This window comes from Lissotriton helveticus, chromosome 7 (assembly GCF_964261635.1).
Source record: "Lissotriton helveticus chromosome 7, aLisHel1.1, whole genome shotgun sequence".
Classification (NCBI taxonomy): Eukaryota; Metazoa; Chordata; class Amphibia; order Caudata; family Salamandridae; genus Lissotriton; species Lissotriton helveticus.
This window is the reverse complement of record NC_136068.1, coordinates 1,155,388,808-1,155,416,162: the sequence shown is the minus strand read 5'-3', so window position 1 is coordinate 1,155,416,162 and position 27,355 is coordinate 1,155,388,808. Positions and strand designations below refer to the sequence as shown.

The window sequence follows — 27,355 nt, the reverse complement described above, 5'->3', positions numbered from 1 at the left end:
AAGAGCTTCTTGTGAAGTGACACAGAAACCATCCTGAAATATTCCCCTAATACTGGTAAGTCCCAACACTTAACCTGCGGCTCAGAGTTTGTCCTGGGTGGTCCAGCCCACTTTCTGTTTGTGGCTTTCAGATTGGGTAAGGGAATATAGGCCCTCCTCCTTAAAAGAATTACTCCTCCCCATGAATGTTCTGAGAAGAATGGGGCACTCCACTGCATCTTTTTCAGTGTCCTTGGTAGAAATCACCATACCAAGCATTTTGTGACAGCCAAGTATGTAGGCATACTGTTATATTGGAGAGGGATGACTTGCAAAGCCCCCATTCTCCTTTACACAATTGACCCCCTTGCAGGTATTGAACAGCCACGGCCGGTAGTAGGTGTAACTGCAGTGCGGTGACGTAGGGAGGGGGAAGGGCAGGGTGGGGGGTTGTAATGTATGGATTACGGACTTTAACAGGTAAGTAAACATATAAATAAATAAAACGAATTTCGTTGTGTGCACTGTATCACCAAATGCGACGCAGTACGCGCAACGGAATTTGTTATATTTATTTATATGTTTACTTACCTGTTAAAGTCGGTAATCCATACATTACAACCCCCAAACCTGCCCCTCCCCCTCCCTACGTCACCGCCCTGCCGTTACACTTACCACCGGCCGTGGCTGGTATTGAAGTAGTGTTCCACATTGTTCCAACACTGATCAACATGGCCTCCCTTTTAAACATTATGCTAACAGTCAGCGTGATCTTAGGTGAACAACAAAGACTTCATCTAGCAAGTTATTTCAGTGAAAAGTGGAAGGAGTTGCACGAGCTGTAATTTATTATATGCTTGTACAGATCAAAACAAATTCACTCAGCAGATGTTTCTCACCTTTACTGTCAACTGCTGTCTCAGCTCAGTAAAGTCATTTCCCCATTCTCCAATGCTTCAGCCAATATTAGATACAGAAGTAGGATTAGAAGAGAGTGACTTGTGTACAGTGAAGTATGGACACTTTCTAAAAGGTAGGTGCTTCTGAAAGGTCTTCATAGCTGGGATAAAAATGTTTTCATGACAGCACTTCATAGATTATGCCAACCTGGGCCACTGGCTGACTTTTAGTGTATGAACAAAAAATCAGCATATTGAGGTTGCTTCGGATAAGGGGGGGGTGCATCATTAGGATGCATCTATAAGTGTAATCTCTATGAGACTTGTAAGCAATCATTCCATTAAACTCTCTGATGTATCAACACACAGGCTCAATGATTGAAATTAGCGATAGGAGTGCCAGAGACACACAGTCTATGAAAACAACAAACTATTCAGTTGGAAAAGGTTTCAAAAATAAGCATGGAAGTAAAAATAAAATCAGTACAACATAAGTCCCTCTTGAGGCACTAGAGGAAAATAACTCCTCACCAGCTGTCCCTATCCTTCTGTTTAGCCTTAAAGACTTTTTTGTCTTCATATAGAGCAGCAATATACAATGTAGGGTAGGCTTCTAACAATCAAGGTGACTATAAGAAATGTGATTAATATTTGGGGGTTAGGGGTTGACTACTCACCTCAAAGAATATTCACATGATACAATGCAATAAAAAAATCACAAGCTGAATTAGAAAAATAGAGTAGAACTGATAAACAAATTGACACCTAAATGACAAAAATCCCATATGGAGAACCACAAATATGTATTTTTAAAGGTTTAAGTAAAAATAGTGCCCAAGAACCACAAATTTCCAGTGAAAATGAAGAGTGGTTGTGTACCTGTACTGAGGCACAATTTGACACTGAGCGCAATGGAGCTTGGGTCGAATACACCAATCATGTTGGTCCTGGTCAAAGATTTTCTCTTCTGACTTTAGTCCTGTAAGTCCAATCTACCACAGTGGAGGCACATAGAGCCTCACAGAAAGTCAGTCAGAGGCCAAACAGCAGGGTCCAGTTGCTACTGGTCAGCTGGTCAGTTATAGGAAAACGCCTAACGTAGCTTGTTGTATCCCTGCAGATTTAATAGGAGGTCATCCTAATGACCATTGGAGGCCACTTCTTTGGTCTGTGTGCAAGAGAGAGCAGGTTTAGTCCTTCCAGTGCTCTTTTCAAGTAGTCGCAAACAGCAAGTTTCAGTCCTCTTCTGATCTTCGTACGGTCCAGGCATTTTCTGAAGTGGGTGCTTAGAGATGACTCAAGCTAATGGGTGGGAATTACTCGTGGGCGCACTCTAACCAACAGGGTAAAAGGTTTCGGTGCCAACCTGACTCACTTTGGGCATTATCAAGATGTTGCAAGGCGGGGATGAGTGTAGGAAATGTACTATGGTAATATTTGTGTCCTCCAACATTTAAAACTATAATCCACTTTTGGGCAGTCACTGCACACATGATAAACCCAGAGACAGACGTTTAGTAGAAAAGAGGAGGGTTTTCCAGTCACCAGAATGTTGATACACAAGAATTGTTTGTGCGTCTTGGTTTTGTTTTTAGACGTGTGTAATTTATGTAATGCCATAGTGGACTTGTCAGGCAGGATTTGACACTGCAATGTGAAAAAGGCTGCTCATAGATCAACCCTGCATATTCTGGTAGATTCAGATGGTTCATATGTGCCCATTCAGGTCAGTCTATTGTTTGCTCCAGGGAGGCATTTCACTCTCATCCACACCTATTTAAATGCTAATTACTGGCTCCCATAAGTGGGAGAGAAAATGTAACTGGGCCTCTAGAGGCTTTAGGAAGGTAAAACATAACTTTATAAATGTTCTTTTTCCTTAATATTGATAAAAAATCCAACTTTACCATTTGAATTGGATTTTATTATAAATAGTCAATATTTTTTCTTGCTGTTTTCTAATTGTAAATCCAGGGCCACTGAATTATGCAACAGGGGATGGACAAATCATGCGTCAGGGTTCAGTAAATTATGTGGCAGGAAAGGGCAAATTATGCAGCATAAGGCAGCACCTTTTTGTATAGCATAACTTCAATATTTGGTCATTTGTACACTTGTTAACACTTTATGGACATTGGTTGCACCTTCTTAGTACCAGTTTTTACAGTCATGTTTGCACTGTCACTGTATTGGATGGCACAATGAGTGCTGTAGTATTCTAATGATATTTAACTTACAAGCCCGTCGTACACTTTGTACCATATACTAGGAGCTTGCAGATAAGTGAAATATGCCAATCAGGGATATGCCAGTTCAACCATGTTGAAAGAAGGAGGACTGGTTAGCAGGAGATGAGGGCACTTAGTTCTACAACCAGCAAAAACATAGGGTCCGGCAAGAGGTGAAAAAATCAGGGGTGACCAGCTTCTGTTACCAGGAAGGCTCTACCTCTAACTTGGTACTTTTCATATTTTTCTTGCCATTACTTACCACAGATGGGTGCAGCTTAGATACTTCACTGATTTATACAGATTAATCAGTTTCAAAAGGAACTGAGGCCATGTTGATGGATCACTCCTCAGAACATATTTAGGCACTCAAACGTAATTATTTCAGTCACATGCTGCCAATGAAGAGAGCAAAGGGCTTGCTTGCTATTGTTGTTATGCTTTTGACCTAAGTATTGCAACTACATCTTGTTTTTTTATAACATTCTGAAATCCAGTATTTTGGACACACCAAATGTTAAAATAGTCAACCTGATATGAAATGATTCACCATGCTTTCCGTGCTCTTTAGAGGTATTCGGAAACCCACATTTGTTTTTCAAAGAAAAAAAATCTGTTTTTCACCACATTGGGATTTTGTTTGCCGATAGTCCTCCATCGTTAAGACATTCAAGCGATTTGCTTTTGGCAACTAATGACCAACTAGGTCAAAAATTAAAATGGATAGGCACCTAGTCGTACCATTACTGGTGTTAGGCAACAAAGGGAAGCAATTTTACATACACCATATCAAGGGATTTGACAATTAATGTTTGGTAGAATATGGTCATCTTAAAATAAATGCAGTAAAGAAACCACACAGAGATTTGCAGGGACCCCCGAGTCCTGATCCTAGAAGTGCTTGTGGCAGAGCATTCAGTTGCTAATTAAAGGTGGGGACAATGGACACCTGTCAGGCACAGAATTTCGTCTAAAAGGGCCAAACAAAGCAAAACTGAAGGAGATTTCTTTGCTTTCTAAAAGAGGGTCTTTCAAGACAGCAAGGGTCCATATTGCGCAGCACGTGTTCGAGTCCCATGTCGGTCAGCTTCCAGGTCATCTATTTGGGTGTATTTAGTTGGATTGCTTTGTTAAGGAATACAGATAATAGAAGATTCTTCTACATTATCTAAGGAGACATTCTGAAGAGCATAGAATGGAAACGTGGCTAATATGACTAACATTTCCTTTTTCACGGACTGCCTAACATTTTTTATTCTAGAAGTGGTGCCCACCGGAAATGCTTTTCATTTGGAGTAATATAACATCCATTGCACAAAACTATCCCAGCCCATCTTTGTTTCTTTTCTACCAATGCACGTGCATCAAGTCGAGACAAATCTGAATTGGGTTAAGCCAGTGTCCACATTTACCCTCCCTGGTGACACTCGCTAAATCTCTGGCCCCACTCTTCGTCAGCTACTAGGTAACATTCAAAACCAGTCCCAATCTCGAAGTAAAGGTCCATCTCAGATCAAGAAAACAAAGGTAGCATCCTTGGTTAATATAATCCTTGGTTAATGAATCGGGCTTAGAATCCAGGTAGCCATCAAATATCTGTCCTGTGTCACTTTTGCTGACAGGAGCAGTAGTGTTGGAATTGTATGGCAAGTCAACTGAGACACTTCTGGAATCATACAAGATCTTACACTCTGCAAAGGTGAACGTCCACCACTGTTGGGAAAGTGCTTCCAGTAGTCTTATTTTTTCAAATATATTTTTGAACCCCACTTGTGTTTTATCAGCAGATTTTAAGCCCTACTGGGTTATAAGGTACGCCTTCCTCAGTCTGGTATTTGGGCATAGACCCCTTTATTTAGAGTTTTAAATTTCATACAGGAGGTTACTGGACTCTAATTTAAAGTCTGCAACATGCTGTTCATTAAATAGCTAGTTTGTAACACGATATTGCTTAGGCAGATTAAGTACTGTTCTAATTACGTATTCTGTAAACACTGTTTTTTTATGTTGACATTGCAGGTTCCAGCCAATAAAGCTTTCCGGTAATCTAATGTTGTACTAATAATTGTTCTTGCTACAGTGAGCCTGCCTGTCTCTGAGAGGAGGTATCTACTTTGTTCAACCTCTTTAGAGAAAAATGCAATGCAGAGGCAACCCAGCTTGTGAAACTGTGCATGGGCATTTTCAAAACTGATGTGGCTCTTAAGGCTCTAAACATGGAATCAGAACTGCAGTCCCGAAAGAGTTCTATTGAACTCTTTTCGTGTTCAGTAATCCATGCCAACAATAACTCTATTTCAGCTGCATTGAGGCTAAGCAAACTGTAATTATGCAGTTTTTCAATATTTTTAATTTTGTTTTATTTTGAAGGTTTTGTATAGGGCGAACAAGACCCTTGCGGGTATCAGAGCTCTGTACAGGGCCGATGTAAACAACAGAAACAGGTGTGAAAAAAATCCAAATATAGGTGATACTGATATAAACTAGCATCTAATAAAAGCTAGCAGTAATATTACAAGAAATATACATAGTTTGTGTGAAATTAGCCATGAGGATAGATTTCACTTCTTTGTTGAAGGATGCAGTAAAAGAATTCTGTCTAGTTTCGGGGGGCAGCCCATTCCAAATCCTGGGAGCCATCCCGAGAAGGTCCTGTTGTATGTTGTTTTCTTGGCAAATCGTTGTGGTTTCAGTAGAAGATTACTTGAACTCTTGGAGGATCTATTACCACAAGAGAGTGCCAGTTTCTGACCTAGGTAACTCGGGGTGTTGTGATGTATGGCCTTGTGCGTCATACATGCGATTTTTAGTTGAATTCTGACTTTGAAAGGTAGCCAGTTCAGGGCTCTAAGGTAAGGGGAGATGTGACAGTTCCTTTTGGAGCCTGTTATGAGTCTAGCAGCTGCGTTGATTGAAGCTCGTAGAGGGGCCGTCGTCGATCTGGGAAGACCACAAAGAGAGACACTCCCATATTCCACTCTTGGGATTACAAGTGCTCGGACTTCCAATTTGAAATCATTTGCAGAAAGGAAAGTTTTCAGTCTTCTCAAGGCGTTAATCTCAAAATGTGCTCCTTTTGTAGAGGTGCTGATGTGTTTCTGCATATTTAGATTTCTGTCCAGTTGAGTGCTGTTAGGTGGTTCATCCACTCAAGAATGTTGTACGATTGGTTAGGCGGAGCGATTAGGAGGAATTCAGTTTTGAGGGAGTTTAGTCTCAAATGATTTTCGGCCAGCCAGGTCTGATTTTGTTCAAGCGTTGTAGTGAGAGATTTGATGTCGTCAAGTTAGTGGATCTTTTTAGAGAGTGTCATCTGCGTACATGTGGTTGGGTGAGCGGTTCCATGAAAAGGTTGAAAAGTGTAGGCGAAAGGGAGGAACCCTGTGGAACTCCTAAGGTGAATGGGACGGGCTTGGACAAGGATTGATAAACCTTGAATCTTTTGTGATCGGTTTTGAAGGAAAGCGATAAACCAGTTTAGAACCGGTCCCGATAGTCCCATTCTGTGTTTCAGGAGTTCTAGCAGGTTGTCGTGTTTGACGGTGTCAAAGGCCGAAGATAGGTCGAGCAGGATTAGTAAACAGGCTTCGTTTTGGTCAAGAATATTTAGTGCGTCATCTATTATGTGGGTCGTGGCTGATTCAGTACTGTGTCCTGCACGGAAGCCATATTGGTATTGGTTGAGCAGGTTAAATTGATCAATGTGGTTGCCAAACTGCATGTGAACACATTTTTCTAAGAGTTTGGCCAAAGTGGGAATATTAGATATTGGGCAATAATTATTTAGGTCCGAGGGGTCAGCTGATGGCTTCTTTAAAATGGGGGATACCTGCCCTGCTTTAAGGAGTTCAGGGATAGTTCCTTGCAGGACAGAGGTATTTATAAACTTGGTCCATAGAGGCAATAATAGTGGAATGAAGTCTTTTATGTAGTTTGCGGGAAGAGGGTCAGTGAAGTGGTTGGTGGGATTCAGGGCCATAAGCATTTGTAACATAGCTTCTTTACTGTAAGCGTTGAAGGATGACCAGGATGCGTTGTTTTTTAGGTCAAACTTTGTGGTGCCTATGAGTGTGGATCCTAGCAGGGGCAAAAAAGTGACTATGTGAGTGTCAGGGAGGGATATTAGGTCATTGAGCAGGCCCGTCTTTATGTTTTCTGTCTTCAAAGTGAAGAAGGGGGAAAATTCTTAACAGTTGGGTAATGTGTCTGGTGTAGCTAGGGGGCGGTGGGGCACACCCTTAGATTGAGTTTTGGATAGTTCAAATAACGTTTTGGGACGGTTCTTGGCTTGGTTTACTTGATTACTGAAGAAGTCTGCATCTGATCCTCTGATATTGCTGTAGTGTCAGTTTCTCCTGGTTCTTAGAAGCTTGAGGTGGTCAGAGGATGGTGCTTGTTGGACTTGGCCTTTTTGGTTAAAGTTCCCTAAACATTTTGCTTTCCCCCTAGACCGTTTTCCTGACATTGAGTTGACAATTTAAATGCTTTGGGTACTTTGCCACTGCTGATCAGTGTCAAAGTACAAGTGTTCCCTGTGTAAAGTGTAATGGTAATTGGTTGGCCATGATTGGTATGTTTGCCTTACTAATAAAGTCCCTAGTGATGTGCACTGTGTGTGCCAGGGCTCGTAATGCAAAGGTGTGCAGAGGAGAGAACTCAGGTCTGCAGTTTAGGGCCTGGGAGCAGTTTGCTAAGGTAGCATGTTGTCCTGACAAGTGCAACCACTTATCAGGCCTTACTTTCCCTTTTCCGTACACAGTGGGCAACCCTGTGGTAGGTCCTGGGTAAACCCCTGGGCAGGGTGCAGTGTAACTAAAAGGCAGGACATATACTGAGGTATGTTTATGTCCTGACACTGAAAAATACTCCATTTCATTTTTCACTGATGAAAGGCCATTCTGCCCATAGGACAGAATGGGGGAGGCTGGGTATTGTATTTTTAACCTAGTTTCCCATAATATGTGTGAACTCACAGTGTCATAACACATCTTTCTATGAAAGTGGTTTTGTCACTGTTCAGGAACCACTCTTTTAGAAAGTGGCTGAGTTTTGTGCTTTAAGCATTTCTGTGTGTCTCTGCTGAATGTGGATTGACTGTCTGGATCTGAGAGGAACTGGGGAGGTCTTGACCTAAGGGAGGGGTTGAGATGGCACCAGGCTGACCTGCATCTGGAGAGTAGGCGGAGGAGAAGCCCGGGAGGTGAAGAGGCCTGGGTTGCTGCTATAAAACAATTGACTAATCTCCTGCTGAGTGATTAAGGATCCAGACCCCCACTATCATAGGGAGAAAGGTGACACTGGGAGGGAGACACCCAGAACTGATTTAGGCAGGGGCCAGGGACCCCTGAGCACAACGAACTTCAAAGACATTTAGGGGTATAACTATGAGAGCTGTGACCCCTGAACGTGAATAGAAATGGATTTACACTGAAAAGACTTAGACCCGGACTCCGGAGGAGCAAGATGGCGGCTGTGTGAGATAGCCGCAGAGTAGCAGCACGGGCGCGGCGCGGTAACCTCTCTCCCCCATCGAGGAGGCGACTTACCCGGTTGAGAGGGAGGTGCGCTGACCGAGCGGGCTGGCGGCTGTGTGTGAAGAGCCGTGGAGCGGCAGGGCGGACTCGGAGCTGTAACTGGAGTTGCGCTGATGATCTGCGGTCTCTGGCGGTTCGGAGTGGCGGGCTTCGGTGCAAGGCGGACTGCAGACGGGATTCTGAGGCTGCTGCTCGAGGCCGCCCTGGCGTTCTGGAGCCGACGCCTGCAGTGCTGGGGGCGTGTCAGGAGCTGGCAGAAGCGGGCCGTGTGGAGCGAGGGGAGAGCAGCGGGAGGAGCATCTCTGCTCAGAAACCGGCAACAAAGACTGCATTCAGCCATCACCGCATCAATATTGGCCCCGAAAACGACAGCAGGAGCAGCAGCAAAGGCAGCGGCTGCTGCAAAGAAGAAAGTCCAGGCAGTACAGGCAGCACAATCAGCACAGGCAATACAGACTGCACAAATGGCTCAAGTTGCGGCCACAAGTATGGGGCAAACACAGCATGAGACAGCAAACTTATCTCCGTCCTCAGTGATCCCGAATATAGGTGAAAATGCTGAAACGCCGGCGCAAACCAAGAGAGGAAAATTGGCGGCACAGCATTTACGGCAATCCCCCTCTATTTCGGAACTGCTGATTCGTGGTGGTAAGAACCAAAAGAACGCTGATGTGACGGTGCCGCAGCCCTTAGCCCAGGTGTCAGTGACACAAAAACTTAAGGAGTTTAAAGAAGCAGGTATGGATCCCGCACTTACTCCCCTTCCGGATGAAGTAGAGGAGCTAACGGGTGAGACGCTGCCTGCTGCTGTGCAGGCTGAAGAAACAGTCGAAACTGAGGGACAAGTGGTAGCTGATGAACTCTTGGTGCTTGCAGGTACAGATAAACAACCTGGTGGGGCTACACCTGAAAGCGGGGGGTCAGCTGAACTCGTTTCGCACATCGTACAATCAGTGCCTGTGCAGTCCCCGCAGTCAAGTAACCAGCTGGAGATGACTTTGGGTCAAGCAATAATGATTGAAGAGGGTGCGGGTAGAGTGAAGGAGAAGGAGATTACACAATTGTGCCCTCCTCTAGCTCAGATGACTCTCACTGGTGAAAGATATATAGAACAAGAGAAGGATAAAGACAGTAGCGAATGCTTCTTCTCAGTATGAGAAGATGCAGAATGGTCCGATGAGGCGAGGTCCTCTGAGGGGGAAAGCATCTCGGGCTCCGAGAGTGATTTGGAACAGAACCCCCCCAGCACGGCTAAAAGACCTGCTGCCCATGGAAGTGCCCATACACAACCCATGTGTGATCTGGCCTGGGATCATTCTTCTGCTACACCCCTTCAGGGAAGTCCTAATACCGAGGCCCCAGCATCCTATCCCCCATTATTAGATGTTATCTACCAGACCATCCTTACGCACAGGAAAGAAGCTAGACAGGATACCCGATGCAGGGTCTCGTTAGAAAACTGTCTAAAGCGTAAACTAATGTGGGGAATAGGGTCACTAACTTGGAGGAACGGATTGTGGCAACTGAAGCGGAAGCCGCTGCAGCATCATCTAAGGTAGACTCCCAGGGCGCTCAGGTTATTGACATTCAGTGGAAACTGGAGGATATGGAAAATCGGTTAAGGCGCAATAACCTGTGCGTCCTGGGAGTTCCGGAGGGGGCAGAGGGCTCGGACTTCAGGGTCTTTATGATTAATCTTTTTAAGTCAGCATTCCCCGAATTATCGGAGTGGAACTGGGAGGCGGAATTGTAAAGAATACACCGCACACCGTTTAGACCTCGCCTGGGTGTTGGAAATAGTGACAAGCCGAGGGCAGTCTTGATCTTCTTTGGAAACTTTGTCCTTCGACAGCTTGTCTCTGAAAAGGCCCGCCCTGATGCAAAAAGATCTAGCGAGGGTGTGACCTTTTTTGTGAGACCGGATTTCTGTCATGCAACGGTCGAGAGGCGGTGGAGACTCCGCCAGTTGATCAAGCCCCTCCAGGACAAACATCTCCAAGTCTACTTAGTGAATCCAGCGCAGTTAAAGATAATTAAGGATGGAAGGACTCTCTACTTCTCGTCAGAAGTAAAAGCAAGGGAGTTTTTGGATTCCTTGTAACTTAAATAAATAAGCTCGTATACCAGAGGGTTCAGTTTGCTGAGGGGTTTAAAGAGAGGGAGGAGAGAGAAAGGGAAGAAAGGAGAAGGAAATAAAAAAGAAAAAAAGAAAATGTATAATGTGATTGCTCCTTTTTTTGCTTGTTTAGATTTGTCTAGTTTGATAGCATGATAGCATGACTCTCTTTTGATATAGGTATTTAGAAGGATCAAAAATGATGAAGGCTTAGGGCTGGTTATTTTCTTAGCCTAGCTTCGTTCTTATGATTCCACTTCTCTTTCTGTGTTTTTTTTGTTTGTTCTCCATCTACTCTTGATGGGGGGGCATGGGATGGGGGTAAGATATGGTTCACTTGATTGTTTAGGTTTATCTAACTGCTGCGCCCTTGATCCGTGCTGCTACACTCAACCATCATCAGCTCAGACCAAGGTCTGAGTGCTTTCAGAGGGAGGGCGGGTAGTAGGGGGGAAGGGGGGTGGGAGGGTAGTTCGAGGTGTGGGGGGGTCACGGGTTGGGGGGGTGAGGGGTGGGGGAAAGCAAAATAAAATGAGAATTTATGATACAGTGATTTTTGTAGTTTTTGTATTTTCAGGAAATGACGCAAATGTTGCGGAAACAATCTTTTCTCTGTATTTACTGCAGGCAAGAGTAGGGCACCTTTCTTATAGTGGGTATGTCGAGCCTTAGTGTATACTCATCAAATATAGGCGGGTTGAACGATTGGAGGAAGAGAGCAAGATTGGCACAGTTTGTCAAAACTGAACCTATTGACATTCTTTGCATACAGGAAACCCACCTACCATGGGCTAAGAAGCAACTCCTTAGGCTTGAGGGTTCAATATATTGGCATGCTCCACTCAAACCTAAACAGTAAGAGGGGTTGTGATTTTGGGGAAAACTATGCTGGGGGCGGCGAAATGTGCTAAGTCTGATGCACATGGTAGATGGGTCCTGGCGGAGCTGGAGAGTGGCCTTACAATTTGCGGCATTTATGGCGCAAACCAGGATGACCCAGAGGTTTTTGAAATATTGGAAGTGGAATTGGCTACTTGGCCAACCCCCATCCTCGTTTGCGGGGACTTCAATATTTCTATAGATCTTTCTGCAGGGAGTCCGTATGCAGGCAGAAAACCCAGGGTATCTGCAGCTCTTCGGTCTATGATGTTATCTCATGGTTTAACGGATGTTTGGGGGGCAAAGAAGCCTAACGACCCATGCTACACATATTTTTCCTGTCCTCATCAGAGGTATAGTAAGTTGGATTACTTTCTTATTTCTTCCACGGAAATTAGTAAGATTAGTATCAGGAAACTCCCCAAGGTCCTCTCGGATCATAATCCGCAGGCAATCCTATATAATGGCATAGCATTGGTTAGGAGTCGCAGGGCTTGGACATTCAATCGAAAACTCCTGTCAGATGCAGAGTTTGTGGAATATATGCAAAAATGGACCATAGAATACTTCGATGCCAATCGTTATAGCGCATCAAGAAAGGGTGTGTGGGATTCATATAAGGCAGCACTGAGGGGGGAGGTCATCAGTTACACTGCCAACTCCAGGAAAAAAGCTCAAGCCAATAGGAACAGGCTCATGGCAGATTTAGTAAAGGCAGAGGAACAGCACTGCCAAGCTCTAACTCAAGGAAAGGAAGGCAAAGAGAGTCAAACCAGTATCTGCCTAATCAAAGCGGAAATACAAAAACAACTGGCAGAGAAAGCGGCAGCAGAATACTGGACATATAGGAGGAGAGTATATGAGACCGGTGAGCAGGCAGGGAAGGAGTTGGCGTTAAGGGTCAGGCAAGGCTATACTAAGAACACAATAACTAGCATTCAACAGAATGGGCAGGAGGTTGTGGAACCTCAGGGTATCCTTGCAGTTTTTGCAAACTTCTATCAACCCCTTTATAGGGAAGAGTCGGCTGGGGAGCGCCCACTTGGGAGATATCCGGACAATGGGCCCAGAGTGGGATCAGAGGACAGAGCAAAATTGGAGCTGGACATAACACTGGAAGAGATCCGCGAGGCGCTGTCTGAACTGGCCTCCGGAAAGGCCGCCGGGCCAGACAGCATCCCCCTGGAGTTGTATAAGTGTCTCTCGGTGGTGCTGGCTCCAATTTTGTTGGATCTATTTAATGGTATTATGGGTACGGGTAGGATCCCGGAAACATGGAAAGACACTACCATCATAGTCTTTCATAAAAAGGGAAAGCCAAGGGAGAATCCGGGGTCCTACAGACCCATATCTCTGATTAACTCAGACAATAAGCTGTATGCAAAGATCTTGGCCGCACGGTTAGGGAGGATCATTGGGGGGCTCGTCTCGCCCTGGCAGCATGGGTTCATCCCCGGCCGGGGAATGACGGACCACGTTAGGAGAGCAATCTCATTGTTTGAAGCCCATGCCGCCGGGGGGAGGGGGGCCGCCATGATCCTCCTTGATGCGGAAAAAGCATTCAACCGTGTCAGGTGGCTATATCTGTGGGACGTCCTGACAGACAGAGGCATTGGCCCAAAATTCCGGATGGCTATGGAGGCCATGTACCGAGACCCAACGGCCCGCATTCAGTTGATGGGTCAGTGCTCCGATAGGATCCGGATTAGCAGGGGTACCCGTCAGGGCTGCCCCTGCTCACCGATCCTGTTTGCACTATACATAGATCCACTGATTAGGCAAATTCTAGGGAACGTGGGAATCCTGCCAGTAGTAACCAATGGTTTTGAAAGCAAAATATTGGCCTACGCCGATGATCTGGCAGTCACTACTTCAGAGCCAGTTGAGGCCATGCGGATATTGGTAGAAGTCACCAGGGAATTTGGCAAGTACTCGGGGTACCGATTGAATGAGTCAAAAACTCAGGTAATTTGCTCAAGCGAGGTCATTAAAGCTGATGAAAGATACGTAGACTCTGCAACTTATCTTGGGGTAGTAATTAACGCAGAGACAGGCTCTATTGTTCAGGATAACTATGCTCCACTCTTAAAAAAAATCGAGGCGGAGTTGAAGTGGATAGATTCACTGCACTTATCTTTGATAGGGAGGACCAATGAGCTAAAGATGACTATGTTACCCAAGCTCCTTTATTTGTTTAGATGCATACCTTTTTTAATTGAGGAAGGGTTGTAAAAAAAGTTTGAGTCTATCTTTAACAGTTTTCTCTGGCAGTATGGTAAAGTTAGGAGGGCAGCCAGGTATATGGCTCTCCCACAGGAACGCGGAGGCCTAGCAGCCCCAAACATAAGATTCTATCATTGGGCGTGCTTGCTGACCCAGATGTCTATATTATTTATGCCAGCACCTAGTAGACGGTATTCGTATGACTCGACATCTGATCTATATGAACCTCCATCAATTTACGAACTATTGATGGGCAAGGAGGCGGTAGGGGCACTGTTGAGAAAAACTAGCCGTAGATTTTTAAAAAAATCCCGGCATAAATGTTTGCTCAGTGCCTGGGATTTATGGAAAAAACTGCAGAAATTGCTTCATATCCCCAAGATTAATAAGTATACCCCGTTGTGGAATTCAGGGCATTTCCCAAACTTGAGTGTGGATGGGGGTTGGCAACAATGGGAACTACTGGGTATTCGGACGGTTGGAGATGTAATGTCAAATGGCAGCATATTGAGCTTTAACAGGCTACAGGAGAAGTTTGGTCTGACCAGCGGCCACATTTTTAAATATCTCCAGATCTCCCAAACACTTAAAACTGTTGCCTCAGAAATACCTCCTGGCCCACCTTGCCCAATGCTGGGATATCTGATAAGAGGAGGAGATAAGATAAGGAATTTATATCAAGCCCTTATAGAAAGAATACCAGATGACCTCGAGAAGCACGAGGCTGCTTGGGCAGACAGACTACAGGATCCTGACACCGATCTCGATAAAGCTCTGGGGCTCGATAAACAAATACTTCGCTCCTCAAACTTGAAGGCTCAACATTTTAAAACATTATTTAATACTATACTCCCTCTAAACTTCATGATTGGGGTATGTGGAGTGATAGCAACTGTCCCAGGTGCCAGAAAGGCCCTGGAGATCTTTTACACTTGTTTTCTAATTGTGAGAAGCTCAGTCTGATAAAAACTGAGATTGAGAAATTTTTGGAGGGGCTGCTAAGCATAAAGATCAGCCTATCCCCGACGGTGATGATTTTTGGGAGTGACAGTGAAACGGCACTAGCCAACAGGGAAATAGAGGTTTTTATTTTTCTGGCCGTGGCGGTATTACGCATCTTACTTGCAGCTGCTTGGAAAGATTCTAATGTCCCAACATTTCAAATGTGGCTGTCCAGACTTCTTGGTATACACAATATTGAATCCACCTTATACCTTTATAAGGGCAAGAAAACGCGGGATTTCGGTAATAAGATGTGGGATCCCCTGAAAGTTTGGAGGGATGGGCAGTTATAATTAAATGAGGCTGGGCCCACTTTTATCTATATTTATTTATAATGTATGTGTAAATATGTATTTATTTGTATATATATTATATGAATATATTCTAGCCTGTATTTTTTGTTTTACCGAACTATTTTTACCGAGTAATACATCTTCAGTAGTACTATGTGTATTTATTGAAAAGAAGACATTCTCTTTTGCTGCATCTGTTTTGTATCAATGAATTCTCAATAAAAAAAAATAAAAAAAGAAAAGACTTAGACCCATTTTGTGGTGAAGGGGAACCCCTGCTAAGGAAGGAACAACTGAAGAGACTGCTGGGAAGGACCAAACCTTGCTTCCTGATCTGGGGCTGGTCTGCAGTTTGCTGTTTTAACCAAGGAAGAGGCATTTGGTACAGAGCTTTGTGAGCTGGGTCCCCCTGCTTGAAGAAGACTGTGCTTTGTGCTTTGTTAGGTAACCCCAAGGACCCGAAGTGAGCTGGCTCCCTGTTTGGAAACACAAGAACATAAAGGTTTCCACTCCAGAGAAGTTTCAAGCGATGTAGTGGGCTTGTGCTGTGGCAGCCCGAGACCGCCGGAAGGTGTGCCCTATGATCTTGGACACTGGGAGGAGAGGCAAGACTCAGGCGCACATGGTGCGTGTCGTGGTGCACAGGAGGCGTTTGTGAAGAGCGCCTGATCGGCGTATGCGTCGGCGGTGAAGTGAGACTCGGACGTGCTGGGTGCTTGTCGTGGTGCACCACAGGCGTTGGTGAAGAGCACCTTTTCTGCGTGTGCATCAGTGGTGACGTGAGTCTCGGACGTGCATGGTGCATGTCGTGGTGGCAAGGAGGCATTGGTCAGGAGCGCCTGGTCAACGTGTGCATCGGAAGGGAAGTGAGGCTCTGACACGATGAACGTGTCAGAGTACAGCTGAAGGCGTTGGTGAAGAGCGCCTGGAGATCGGAGCACCAGAATTGGAGTAAGTCTCAGTGAAGCAGTGTGTGGGCTTAGGTGCAACCTGGGACTGTGGAGGTGATCGGCTGATTATCGAGTGCACCGGAAGAAAGTGAGTCTCTGCAGCAGTGTGTGCGTGTCTTGGTGCACCTGAGACCACAGGAAGGAGTACCTGGTGAACGTGCACTCGGAGTCAATGTGAAATCCTATCAGTGTTGTGTGTGTTTTAACCGTCAACGTTTCGATCCCCTGGCTCCTAATGAACCGGGATCATCATCAGGACTATTAAAATCAGTTGCCTGTGTTCTAAGAACACAGGCAACTGACTCACGCTGCCGAGACACGGAGAGAGACCACTGCGTCTCGCCGTCACCCCGCCTCATCTCCCGCGGCATTCCAAAGCGGCCTCGGCGTTGCATTCGCCTCGCCCTACCCACAAGACGTTATTTACTCGGCTGAGTAAAAACTTTGCAGTAATACGTGTCATCTAGAGCACGCACCGCTAAGGCTCCACTTCTGAGACCTGATATAAGGCAACGGCACCACTCGGCTGCCTTTCCTCTCTTCCAAGACCTGACCAGTATTAAGCAACTCAATTACCTGGCAGGCGTTCTTAGAACACAGGCAACTGATTTTAATAGTCCTGATGATGATCCCGGTTCATTAGGAGCCAGGGGATCGAAACGTTGACGGTTAAAACAGTAGTTCAGACAAATTTATTTGTATACTAATCTGTACATACTGTATGTCGGTACTTGGATGCATTGATCACTAATCTACAAGCGACATTTTGGCTCCAAAACTACTTGCCTGTTCACTTTGTTTCTTTCCTTGTAAAGATAGGTACAGGACTGTACCCTATCCCAAGTGTGTATAATTGACCACAGGTTGGTCACCCTATTCTTTTTTATCTATGAATTAAATATTCCTCACCCGGCCGGGTGTGGAAGTCTGGTTGTAGTACCTATTGTGGTCTATAATTTCATTTTCTAGTGTCTATTTTGGTTGTCCTAAGGACCTTTGTTGTCTCAAATAATCTTCATTAAACATGGCAAAATTTGCCTACACCTGATTGGCGCATTTAATGTACTTGTAGGTACTTAGTAAATGGTACTATTTATACCCAGGGACTCTAAATTAACGGCTCCTAGTGGGCCTGCAGCACTTATTGCGCCACCTACTAAAGTAGCACTTTAAAACCTGCCTCAGGCCTGCCACTGCAGCCTGTAGTGCAGGTTTAAACTGCCATTTCGACCTGGCAAAATAAACTTTTCACCGGCCTAATCTTTGCTTTTTAATACATATGCCACCCCTAAGGTAGGCCTTAAAAAGCTTATAAGCAAGATGCAGTCTATTTAAAAAATAGAACACATATAAATGCTGATGAAGGAAAACCAAACTACCCTCTAAGAAATCGCTTCTGTTGGGGAAGAAATGCCCTCACCCACTATTTGTGTCATGCTTCATCAATAGGCTGCTTCTACACTCCCTGTGTAGCCATCAACAGGGGTGGAGCATGAAATTGTTTTGGTTTCAGTTGTTGAAGCAAGATCAGGTTTATAATAGTTTGGATTGATTAAAACTCCCTTGAGGATACCCAATTAGTTCTGATGCTTTATTTCTCGGTCCAATAGACCGGAATAAAAAAAATTCAGTTTGATGTTCTCTGGTCTTTTTTCAACCCTCCCATCATTAAAATTATTGTCAACATGTTTCGGCAAACCATCATGTGCAAATCAGGGTCACCGGCCTTCGTCAGGACCATATGACCCTCTGCCTACCAACTGTCTTGGTCAGTCAGTCACATATTTTATTAAAAAATAGGGTGTTGATCCTACAACATGCAATTAGCCTTCTTGTGGTACGAGCAATTTCACAAAGGAGCATTTCTCAGTGAAAACGAGTAGCATGCTTGTCTGTTACTTTTAGAAAGTAGACACCCCAGACCACTCAAGAAATGTGGTCTGATTTTGAATTGCGAGACACTGCAAATCATGATGCACAGCACACAACAGGTAAAGCGCTTTGAGGGAACACACACAGAACCTGTAGTCAACTTCACGGGTACTCTTACCCATTTGTCTGGTTAGCGAATACTTACCCGGAGTGGGAGTGTTATCCTGTAGTCACACACTATGCATATGTAAGGAAATGCCTCTATTTTCATTATCACCCTCATAGATTAGGACTGATGCTGCTGGTTTTTCAATTCTGAGAGTGTACTGAGGCCTGCTAACCAGTTCTCAGTGCCAGTGTTCTAACAAATTGCAAATTTGATGTTGAATTGGCTACCCTCAGCTGGCATAAGCAGATTTAATTTAAGTCCTTAGTACCAGGTGCAAAGGTACCCAGGGTATGTAAGTTGGAGAGTCCATCCAGGGCTGCAGCCTGTGACAAAGTTACTAAAGGCTCCCAGGCTACCACTGAAGACGTAAAGCGCAGTTCTAACACTGCTAGTTTGACTTTGCTATTTATACTAATGGCAATTCCCCCACTTCCCTTAACAATATATATAAGACTACCCCAAGGAAGGCCTGTTGAGCCCTGAGGCAGCAAGCTGTATATTGTTAAGTAGGACATATACTTTTAATATGTCCTGACAGCAAAACTTCCAAATTGTCGTTTTGCTGTAGAAAAGTTAGTAGCCTCATTGGCTAACGCAGAGTGACTGGCTGACCCTCAGTCCAGTTAACTTCTGAATGAGAGTACTAATATGGGTACTTTAAGGCATCAAATTATTTGTAGCATTAAACCGGCTTCATGCTCAAGTCATATTTAATGTCCACTTTAAAGACAGACAACTTTTAGGAAGTTTCCCCTCTGTTGCCTAGTTTGTCCAGTGGCCACATACAGTTGTTGGCCATCAGACAGCCTTCTTCCCTCCTGGGGAGTGGTGTGAACGACTCCCAGGCTCAGCAACAATAGTAGTCTACTACAGAGGGAGGTGTTACCTCCACGTTGCAGGAAGCTACAGAGTGTTGGCCCAAAATGTGAGCTTCAAAGGTGAAGCAGACTTTGGTGGGCAAATGGCGATCAGACTCATGCACGGCTGGCCTTGGTTCAGGGAGACAGGCGCTCTGCAGGTTGTAACATAACTATAAAGCTGTATTGTAATGCTCCACCTTTACAAACATTTTTAACAATTCTTAACATCACTGTGAATTTTGTAAAATCATAATGAATCTCCCTTTCTCATTGCCCAAACACATAGGCAGTCTGTTTTCTGTGTTATTTGTCACGTATTTTGCAGACGCTAATCACGCCCTCAGGCGCGCCCTGCGAGCAACAAGTAACAGCTGAGGCCTGGGAAACCCATTTAAAGCCGACCGAAACTCCGTAAACCCACCAACGGAGTCCCTGTACGGCCGCAACAGGTGGAGCAGCGGGTCACGAGATTCACGGGGGCCCCTGGCCCACTGTTACCCCCTGGAAACCAACAGGAGCGAGCCCCGAGCAGTTGCTCGTATCTCGCGTTTGCCTTAGCCATTGTGCATACTATTGTTTGTTTACCTGCCAGAACGCTATTACTACTCAGGACCTCCTCCAGGGACTCATTGAGTTTACCTTCAAAATCCTAAGAGTAAGCAGCGCACATACAGTTGTCAGAGCTACACAAATGTTGTTAAGACCGCACCAATAGCGAATATATTACACAGTCAGTGATTTAGTCACAATGCTAACCCAAACCGCACAAACCCTGGTGGTCTTTTCCGCTCTTCACTAAGGCACCACTTACGATTTCACTATATACAAGCCTTAGCCATATGTGTGTGCTTACGTGTTTGTACTGTCTACCTTCCTTTCCAGGTACAACTCGAGAGGAAATCCTCCTCTTACAGTTAAAGCACCTTAGCGAGTGCAACACATTGGAACACATATCCATTATATGTAGCTCCTTTTTAAATCACATTTTCACATAGGTCCTGAAGAAAGCCAGATTTTAAACGAGGCCTGGCTGAAACTAGTTGACCACAAGGAATGTGGGAGACCATAAGTCTCTCCAGCCACATCCACTAGCGTTATTTTTAACCCTGCCAAGGGCCCACAAATAAATTAACCCTTGGGAAACGGGGACCCTGAGGACAGTTTTTAAACCCCACCCTGCACACCATCACTGCACACTCACTCAACAATTACACCGCTCCGCTGTAAGCAGTAATCGCAGCACATCTGAGGCGCACTCAGAGCCTCGGGTGGGGCCGATGATGAAGCATGCCACCAACTAGGTTGATGGGTGAGGGCCTTCATAAAAAACTAATATGTCTTTCTGACACACACTACATGAGCAAACACCAGTTCAGCTAGTTCATTTTGATTTCCAAATCTGTGTTGTGCCCTGTGGCGCACCACCATGTTCTTCCCCACCATCCAAGCACAGACACTGGAACCTGACTAACTCGGGTGCAAGAGTGGCTTTTACAAGAAAGTTGCAAGTTCCTTGCCTTTAAAGTGTGGGAACGTCCCTCTTAAGAACACTCTGGTGGCAACTCCCTGGTAAAACATGAGCTCTGCCATTGACTGGTAATTGAGAATGTGTCTGTGGTTTCAAAGGTATTCAGCCGTGTTGAGAAGGTCTCTCGTTGTCAGGAAGGCATAGGGATTACACAAACCCATTATGTGCCCAGCCTATCCTCTACATTGAAGCTCTGCCGTTGGACTGTAGGTTTTCAGGTTCCAAATGCTTTTTTCATAAACTATTAAATTCAGTTATTTGATCATCAAAACTATCTTGAATTTTAGGATTATTCAGAAATTAATGCCTATGCTGCTATGATCAGGTAAAGAAATTGGTTTTGTAAGCAGGGGTAAAACTGGAACCCACTTGCCAATGTGACAAGTACAGAGGTACATTGGGCAGACTGGACGGGTCTATTGTATTACATGCACACATATATTGGGCAGACAAGCCTGATCTGGGGAGTCAAGTTCATAAATACTTTGAACAAACTGAATGGGTCTGGTGTATCAAGTAGAGATATACATAGGGCACACTTGGCTGGGCCTAGTGTATCAAGTGCAGATAAAGCTACATTAGGAGGACTTGATGAGTCGAGTGACATTTTTGTCTGTAATCAAGTTAGATGTTTTTATTGATGCTACACACCACAGTGCGTCTCGATGAGAACATATTAAGTCATTGCGCCTCAGTTGCTCAGAAGCAGGACAGGATAAATCCATTTAAGCATAAACATTACCCAAAGCATGGTCCAGGATCCTTACCTTATTAAATAACACTTCCATTTGATTGTTCCAGCTATCAGATCCGAGCAGTTCTGAAAGCACCTTCTGAAATTCTGGCAGAGTTAAGTTTCCAGGCTGTTGGACTCTTCTTGGGTGTTTTCTACAGCAATGTTTCCCACTGGCTTCATGATCTTCCTCATCTTCCAACAGGTGGTGGTTTGCGAACGCCTCCTCCAGGAGCTGCAAGTCGGCCAGCTGCAGTAGCTCTTCCAGTCGTAGCTGCTCATTCTGGTCAAAACTTTGAACATAAACAGGTGTGAGGCATAACTGATCGATACCCGTTAAACAAAAAGTTACTTAAGTCAGTAGAGATGATGCCTCTGCATATTATTTGGTTATGTTCGAAGAAAAAAAATAATACTGCCACAGAATGTTACACATAATTTGCATATTTATGCATGATGTAGAGACATCCATGCTACATAATTTGGCCCTTCATCCTGCATAGTTCATGTAGCCTTGACAGTTGCTAAGCTCTGAATAGCTTTGCACAATGGTTTTGAGAACCATGAAATATTTGATGTTTCACAATTCCCTGTGAAATATGGATTTCTATATCACTCCATATTGTGCAACTATAGCACTTAAGGATGCAATTAATAAGTATTAACTGAAAAAAAACAACATGTAAAGTGACATTTTGGTTACAGCACATTAACATATGTTAAAAAAATCTTTAGAAATTAACTTAACAAAAACTGCGCTTTAACTGTGATTTTTATGTATTAAAACAAAAAACCGAAACACTAAAATTCGCAAATTATCACTGACTAAAATCTATACCCACACAAAATCTATGCAAACCACAAGTCACACCCAAATAAGGTACTCCTGACCTCACCCTTAATTAAACAAATGCACTTACACAACAGATGACATTACATATCACATAACTCTTACCATTTAGACAGAGCTATGAATGTAGTGTCATTAATTGGTTTGAGCATGGGTTGTGGTTCAATTACATTATGGGTTTTTGTATTATTATTAAATGGTTTAAATATTTTGAGGTCATAAACATTGCATTTTGTGTGCTAGTTATGATTTGATTGGCTGTTGGACGTTGTGTTGTGTAATCAAACCTGAAATGCTGAGGCTGTGCTGGTGCATTTGCAAACTAGGTAATATTGTCTGGTGCTAGACCTGACAGCCTTAAGGTGATCTTTCCCCCAACTTTTCTCCTTCCTTATCTACTTTTCTGACCTTGTTTTTGCTGGTATTAGGACTCTGTGAACTTTACCACTACTAACCAATGCTAAAGGGACTGTGCTCTCTCCCCTAAACATGGTAATATTGGTTCATACCTAACTGGCATATTTAATTTACTTATAAGTCCCTAGTAAAGTGCACTACATCTGTCTGTAAATTAAATGCCACTAGTGGGACTGCTTTTCAACTTTGATGCAGTTTCTTTATAGTAGAAAACAACAGAAGAGTGACCGCATCAATAGAAGCAAAGATAAGTCATGGAGCAATGACAGTTCATACCACCAGGACAAGTAAAGAAACCAAATAGGGGTAGGTTAAGTGAACATGCAAAGTGGAAAGAAAAGAACCCTCAGGCACCCACAAAAGTTGGTAGCCATTGTCTTCATTGGGTTCTTTTTTGAGTGAAAAATATCAAAAGTGTGATGAAGTTGTGAGTTTAAAAAGAGTGGACTACACCTCAAACAAAAATCTTTATTGCGAGGGTAGTTCTAACTCTGATAAAACCAGTGAAAAGATGGCGGACTTATATGTGGTTAGGTTAATTTGAACCTTCAAGTCCTATAAGAATTTTTAAGAAAGGTCAACATGTTTCTGCTGGTGAGCCAATAATCAGCTCAGCATTCGTCAGGACCAAAAGAATTACATCCTCACTCCATGGATGACACACACTAAGGTGCCAATACCATATGGAGTGGGCAGAGACAGATATACAACCTTAACTGTGCGAATTGCACAAATGTTGTCTCCTACGGCCTCTCCAAAACGTGAGAGACAGGTAAATACTCGGCAGATAGTAATGATGCCCCTTGGGCTAGTGGCAGGGGGAAAAACCTTCACGTCCGGGCCCTTTACTCCTGGACGACCGCCCGCCTTCAGACCTACATTGGCCACATCCACAGCCCGGATCGACAAGCAGTTTCTTTATAGCAACGGTCAAACACCAATTATTTTTGTTTGATCAGTTTATTTATTTAACCTTTTCATTCATTGATATTTTGTACTTTTTTCCACAAATAATTCAAATGTTTGGAAAGAATAACACTAATACATTCCAAAGACATACACAATAACAAATGACAAATGCAATGAATATCAATATTCATAAACAACAAAGATTAAACATGTGACATCACTACATCAAACAAATGGCTAACATATCCTTGCACCATTTCTTATGTATCAACAAAAAACCTGGAGGCTCTCAAATATTCTGCCTCTCCTTAATAAAACACAGGAAACAATAAATACAAACAGAGGGTGGTAGTTTTCATTTCATTTCCCTCAAATTAAATTAATTATGATTCAAAGTTCCTCAGTGTCTCTAAATGGCATTTGAATCATAATTAATTCAATTTGACCCGCGCTCCATCACAGTCGCCCTGAACTTGTGACTTTGTCCTGGTCTGATGCAACCAGATGTCCCCTATAGCGCTTTGTGCTTCTTAGTGCTATTTTTCACTATAAACTTAAAAAATCAATAATTATAATTTTACTAATTTGATTTTTGTTGTTTTGGTCTTGTTTTATTTATTCTGATCTATTTTTCTAACTTGGTGTGGTATCTTTTTGTGTGGTGTTTTTACTGTTCTAGTGTTGCACAAATACTTTACACACTGCTTCCAAGTTAAGTTTGACTGCTCTGTGTCAAGCTACCAGAGGGTGAGCACGGATTAATTTAGGGTTTGTCTGCCTGTGGCATCCTGCCTCCTTCTCACTCATTGTTCTAATACCATGGATACCTGGTATTCCACTCCACTGTTGGTTTCCCTAGAATTGGAATGTACTGTTTGAATTGCTTGTAACTGTGATACCTGTCTGGCTGAGCACTTGGATGGGTTACCTCTTGCTTAAAAATAAAACTTGGATTTGAACTTTAAGAAAACCTGCTTTGCGTGATCCTTTTGTCCAACTCAAGGATCTTACACTGCCCCTTATCTTGACTAGGATTGCGGTGGCTGTTTGACCAGAGTTCATACCCCTGTCAACCAGTTCCCCAATTCCAACATCTGGTTTTTATTAACTTTAATTTGATCATTGGGTTAAATCTCTTTTGGGTATATCTTTGAATTCTTTTATTTTGTTCTCTATATTCTAATTTGAGAACTTAATAATTTTTCCCAATTCTTAAAACTGTTGGTGTCTGTAGATCTACGTATCTTACTGATATATCTTGCTTTATTTGTTTGTGAGCATTGTGTCGCTGTGCCGGTAGTTCAGTATTAGTTGTGTCATGGTGGACAAGTTAAGGAGCAGGCCCCAGCTTACTGAACACAAGACACTTTGCCCCGGAAGGGGGTCCAGAATCCCCCTTCCAAGTCTACACGATATAGGGTAACATCCCCAACTTACTGGACACACATTCTCCGGAAGGGCTTCAGGAGTACCAGTGCCCTTGTTTGCACCCCTTGACCCTCTGATCTCTACTCTCATTGAGGGCCTGGGCGTGAGACAAGAGCTGGCCCAGGGTAGAGAGACAGACGGCACTACTTGTTATTCTGCACTCAGCAAATATTTCATATTACACCACACACACGTCAGACTTTCTTTAGGTCATGGCAGGTTTCTAGCCACCTGTTTCCTTGACATAAAAAAGTTAACTAATTATGGATGGGTTATTTGCAAAGAGTAGGCATTCCGCACGTAGTCTAAAGTTAGGGTTTCTTTATGTGTGTAAATGTGCCGCATGTTTAACTGTTTTTAGGCACTTTTGCTTTAGGTGGTGTTGTGCATTCAATTACTTTCTTAACTGTGGCTAGGCCTCCACATGTCCTAATGAATGCTAGTGATATCTAATGAGAACATGGGGCTGCTTCCCATTGAACGTTAAAATATCACATCCGCCTGGATTCGGCACACGTCTTCCCTGGCGGGGATACGATGGGCAGCAGGTTGGGAGGATAGAATCTCTCTCTACGCGGATGACATCCTCCTTTACCTTACTAAACCGGGTGCATCCATTGTGAGGGCATTGGATATCTTCACTAAATTTGGCGAATATTCCGGCTACAGTATTAACTGGGTTAAATCCCTGCTGTATATCCTTCAGGGTGACCCTCCCCCACTTCTCGGAGGAAATAGCAGAAGAGGGATTCACATACTTGGTTTTTATCACTCAGGACCTGACCCTCAGATTGGAGCGGAACCTTCTGCCGCCCCTACAGCAGCTCCAGAGGGACTCGGCCACATGGAAAACCCTCCCTCCGTCCCTTCTGGGACGGGCAGCGCTGTTTAAAATGATGGCGCTGCCAAGATTCCTTTATGCCCTCCAAAACTACCCAGACTTGGTACCCCAGAGATACTTTGCTGCTATTGAGACAGCTCAGCAGGACCTCCTCTGGAATGGATTGCCCCGTTTATCGCTGCAAAAAAACAATACAGGGATGGTTTGACGTGGGTATACACTTCCCGATATTAGGAAATATTACTGGGCGGCACACCTCTCGGCCATCAACCAGAGCACGTACAGTGCGGGGAATGACCCGGTATACGAGATGGAGAAGTGGCTCCTGCCGGGGGGCAACTACGAAATAGCCCTTTACTCATGACCGGGTAGATATCGTCTCACGGGCCCCACCAAACACTCGGTCCAAGTCTGGCACACAGCACAGAAGAGATTGGGGTGGGCAGGGAAACTTACCCTAGCAACACCGCTCTGGGCCTCGGAACGACTAGGCTCTCTTCGGCGAACCAAAGGGTTTCGGAACTGTGACCTGATTGGGATTTCGCAAATTAAAGACCAATGGGGCCCGACCGGGTTAGTATCATTTGACACTCTACTGCAGACATATGACCTGGCCCAGACAGAACATTTCCGCTACTTGCAAGTCAGACATGCACTTCAGACTAACATCCCCCCGGGGACCCAACCCGCAGAGTATTCACCGCTGGAGGACAGGCTGCTAGATGGCCACCTCCCGGAGAAAGCCATTTCCTTAACGTACAACAAACTCATACACCACACTCCAGACCTGCTGAGGGCCCTAAGGAGAAAGTGGGAGGCGGATGGACTCGTAATTGATGACGAGGAATGGAGTGAAGAACTGGCATCCCCCAGAAAGATAGCTATAGCTGCCAAACTACGCCTTATCCAACTGAAAATCCTGCACCGAGTTTATATGTCTGGTACGAGGTTGGTTCTGATGGGCTGTAGTGAGGATAGGCTCTGCCGCAGAGGGTGTGGGGAGCCTGGCACCTTCCTGCACATAATATGGGAGTGTCAGGAGATACAGGCCTACTGGTCCCGGGTGTTGCATTGTATGAGGGAGGTGTGGGCAGTGGAGCTGCGACCTGAGGCGAAGAGGTGTCTCCTCAATATATGGGAGCCATCAGGCCTTTCACCTAAAGGGAAACTGTGGGTCACACTAGGTTTAGCGATCGCTAAACGAAATATTGCACGACTGTGGGGGGCGAAGGCACCACCTACTCAGGGCTCTTGGAAAAAGGATATGGATTGGAGCATGGTACAGGAGAAGACTGTGTATGTGGCTCGGGGTGCCCGCGGAAATGGGTGGCAATATGGACTAATTGGAACGAATATAGGGGGAATATCTGTGAGCCTCCCTGTTTTGCACGTGACGAAGAGCTGGCCGATTTGAAATCATAGTAATTGCTATTTATCCTAAATTCAATCAATCAATCAATCAATCATAGCATTTATATAGCGCACTACTCACCCAGAGGGTCTCAAGGCGCTGGGGGGGGGGGTCCGCTACTGCTCGAACTGCCAGGTCTTGAGCTGCTTCCTGAAGGCGAGGTGGTCCTGGGTCAGGCGGAGGTGGGTCGGAAGGGAGTTCCAAGTCTTGGCAGCCAGGTAGGAGAAGGACCTT

General features: G+C 44.4%; 1 protein-coding gene across 1 annotated transcript in view; it reads right to left on the bottom strand.

Annotated features, from left to right (window-relative positions):
- LOC144769415 (cilia- and flagella-associated protein 337-like) overlaps positions 1 to 27,355 on the bottom strand; it is an 817,111-nt gene that overhangs the window by 776,379 nt on the left and 13,377 nt on the right. Inside the window, exon 2 of the mRNA XM_078653507.1 lies at positions 21,300 to 21,558. Within this exon, the coding sequence (XP_078509633.1) occupies positions 21,300 to 21,558 (259 nt within the window). The remainder of the gene's footprint in view (positions 1 to 21,299; positions 21,559 to 27,355) is intronic.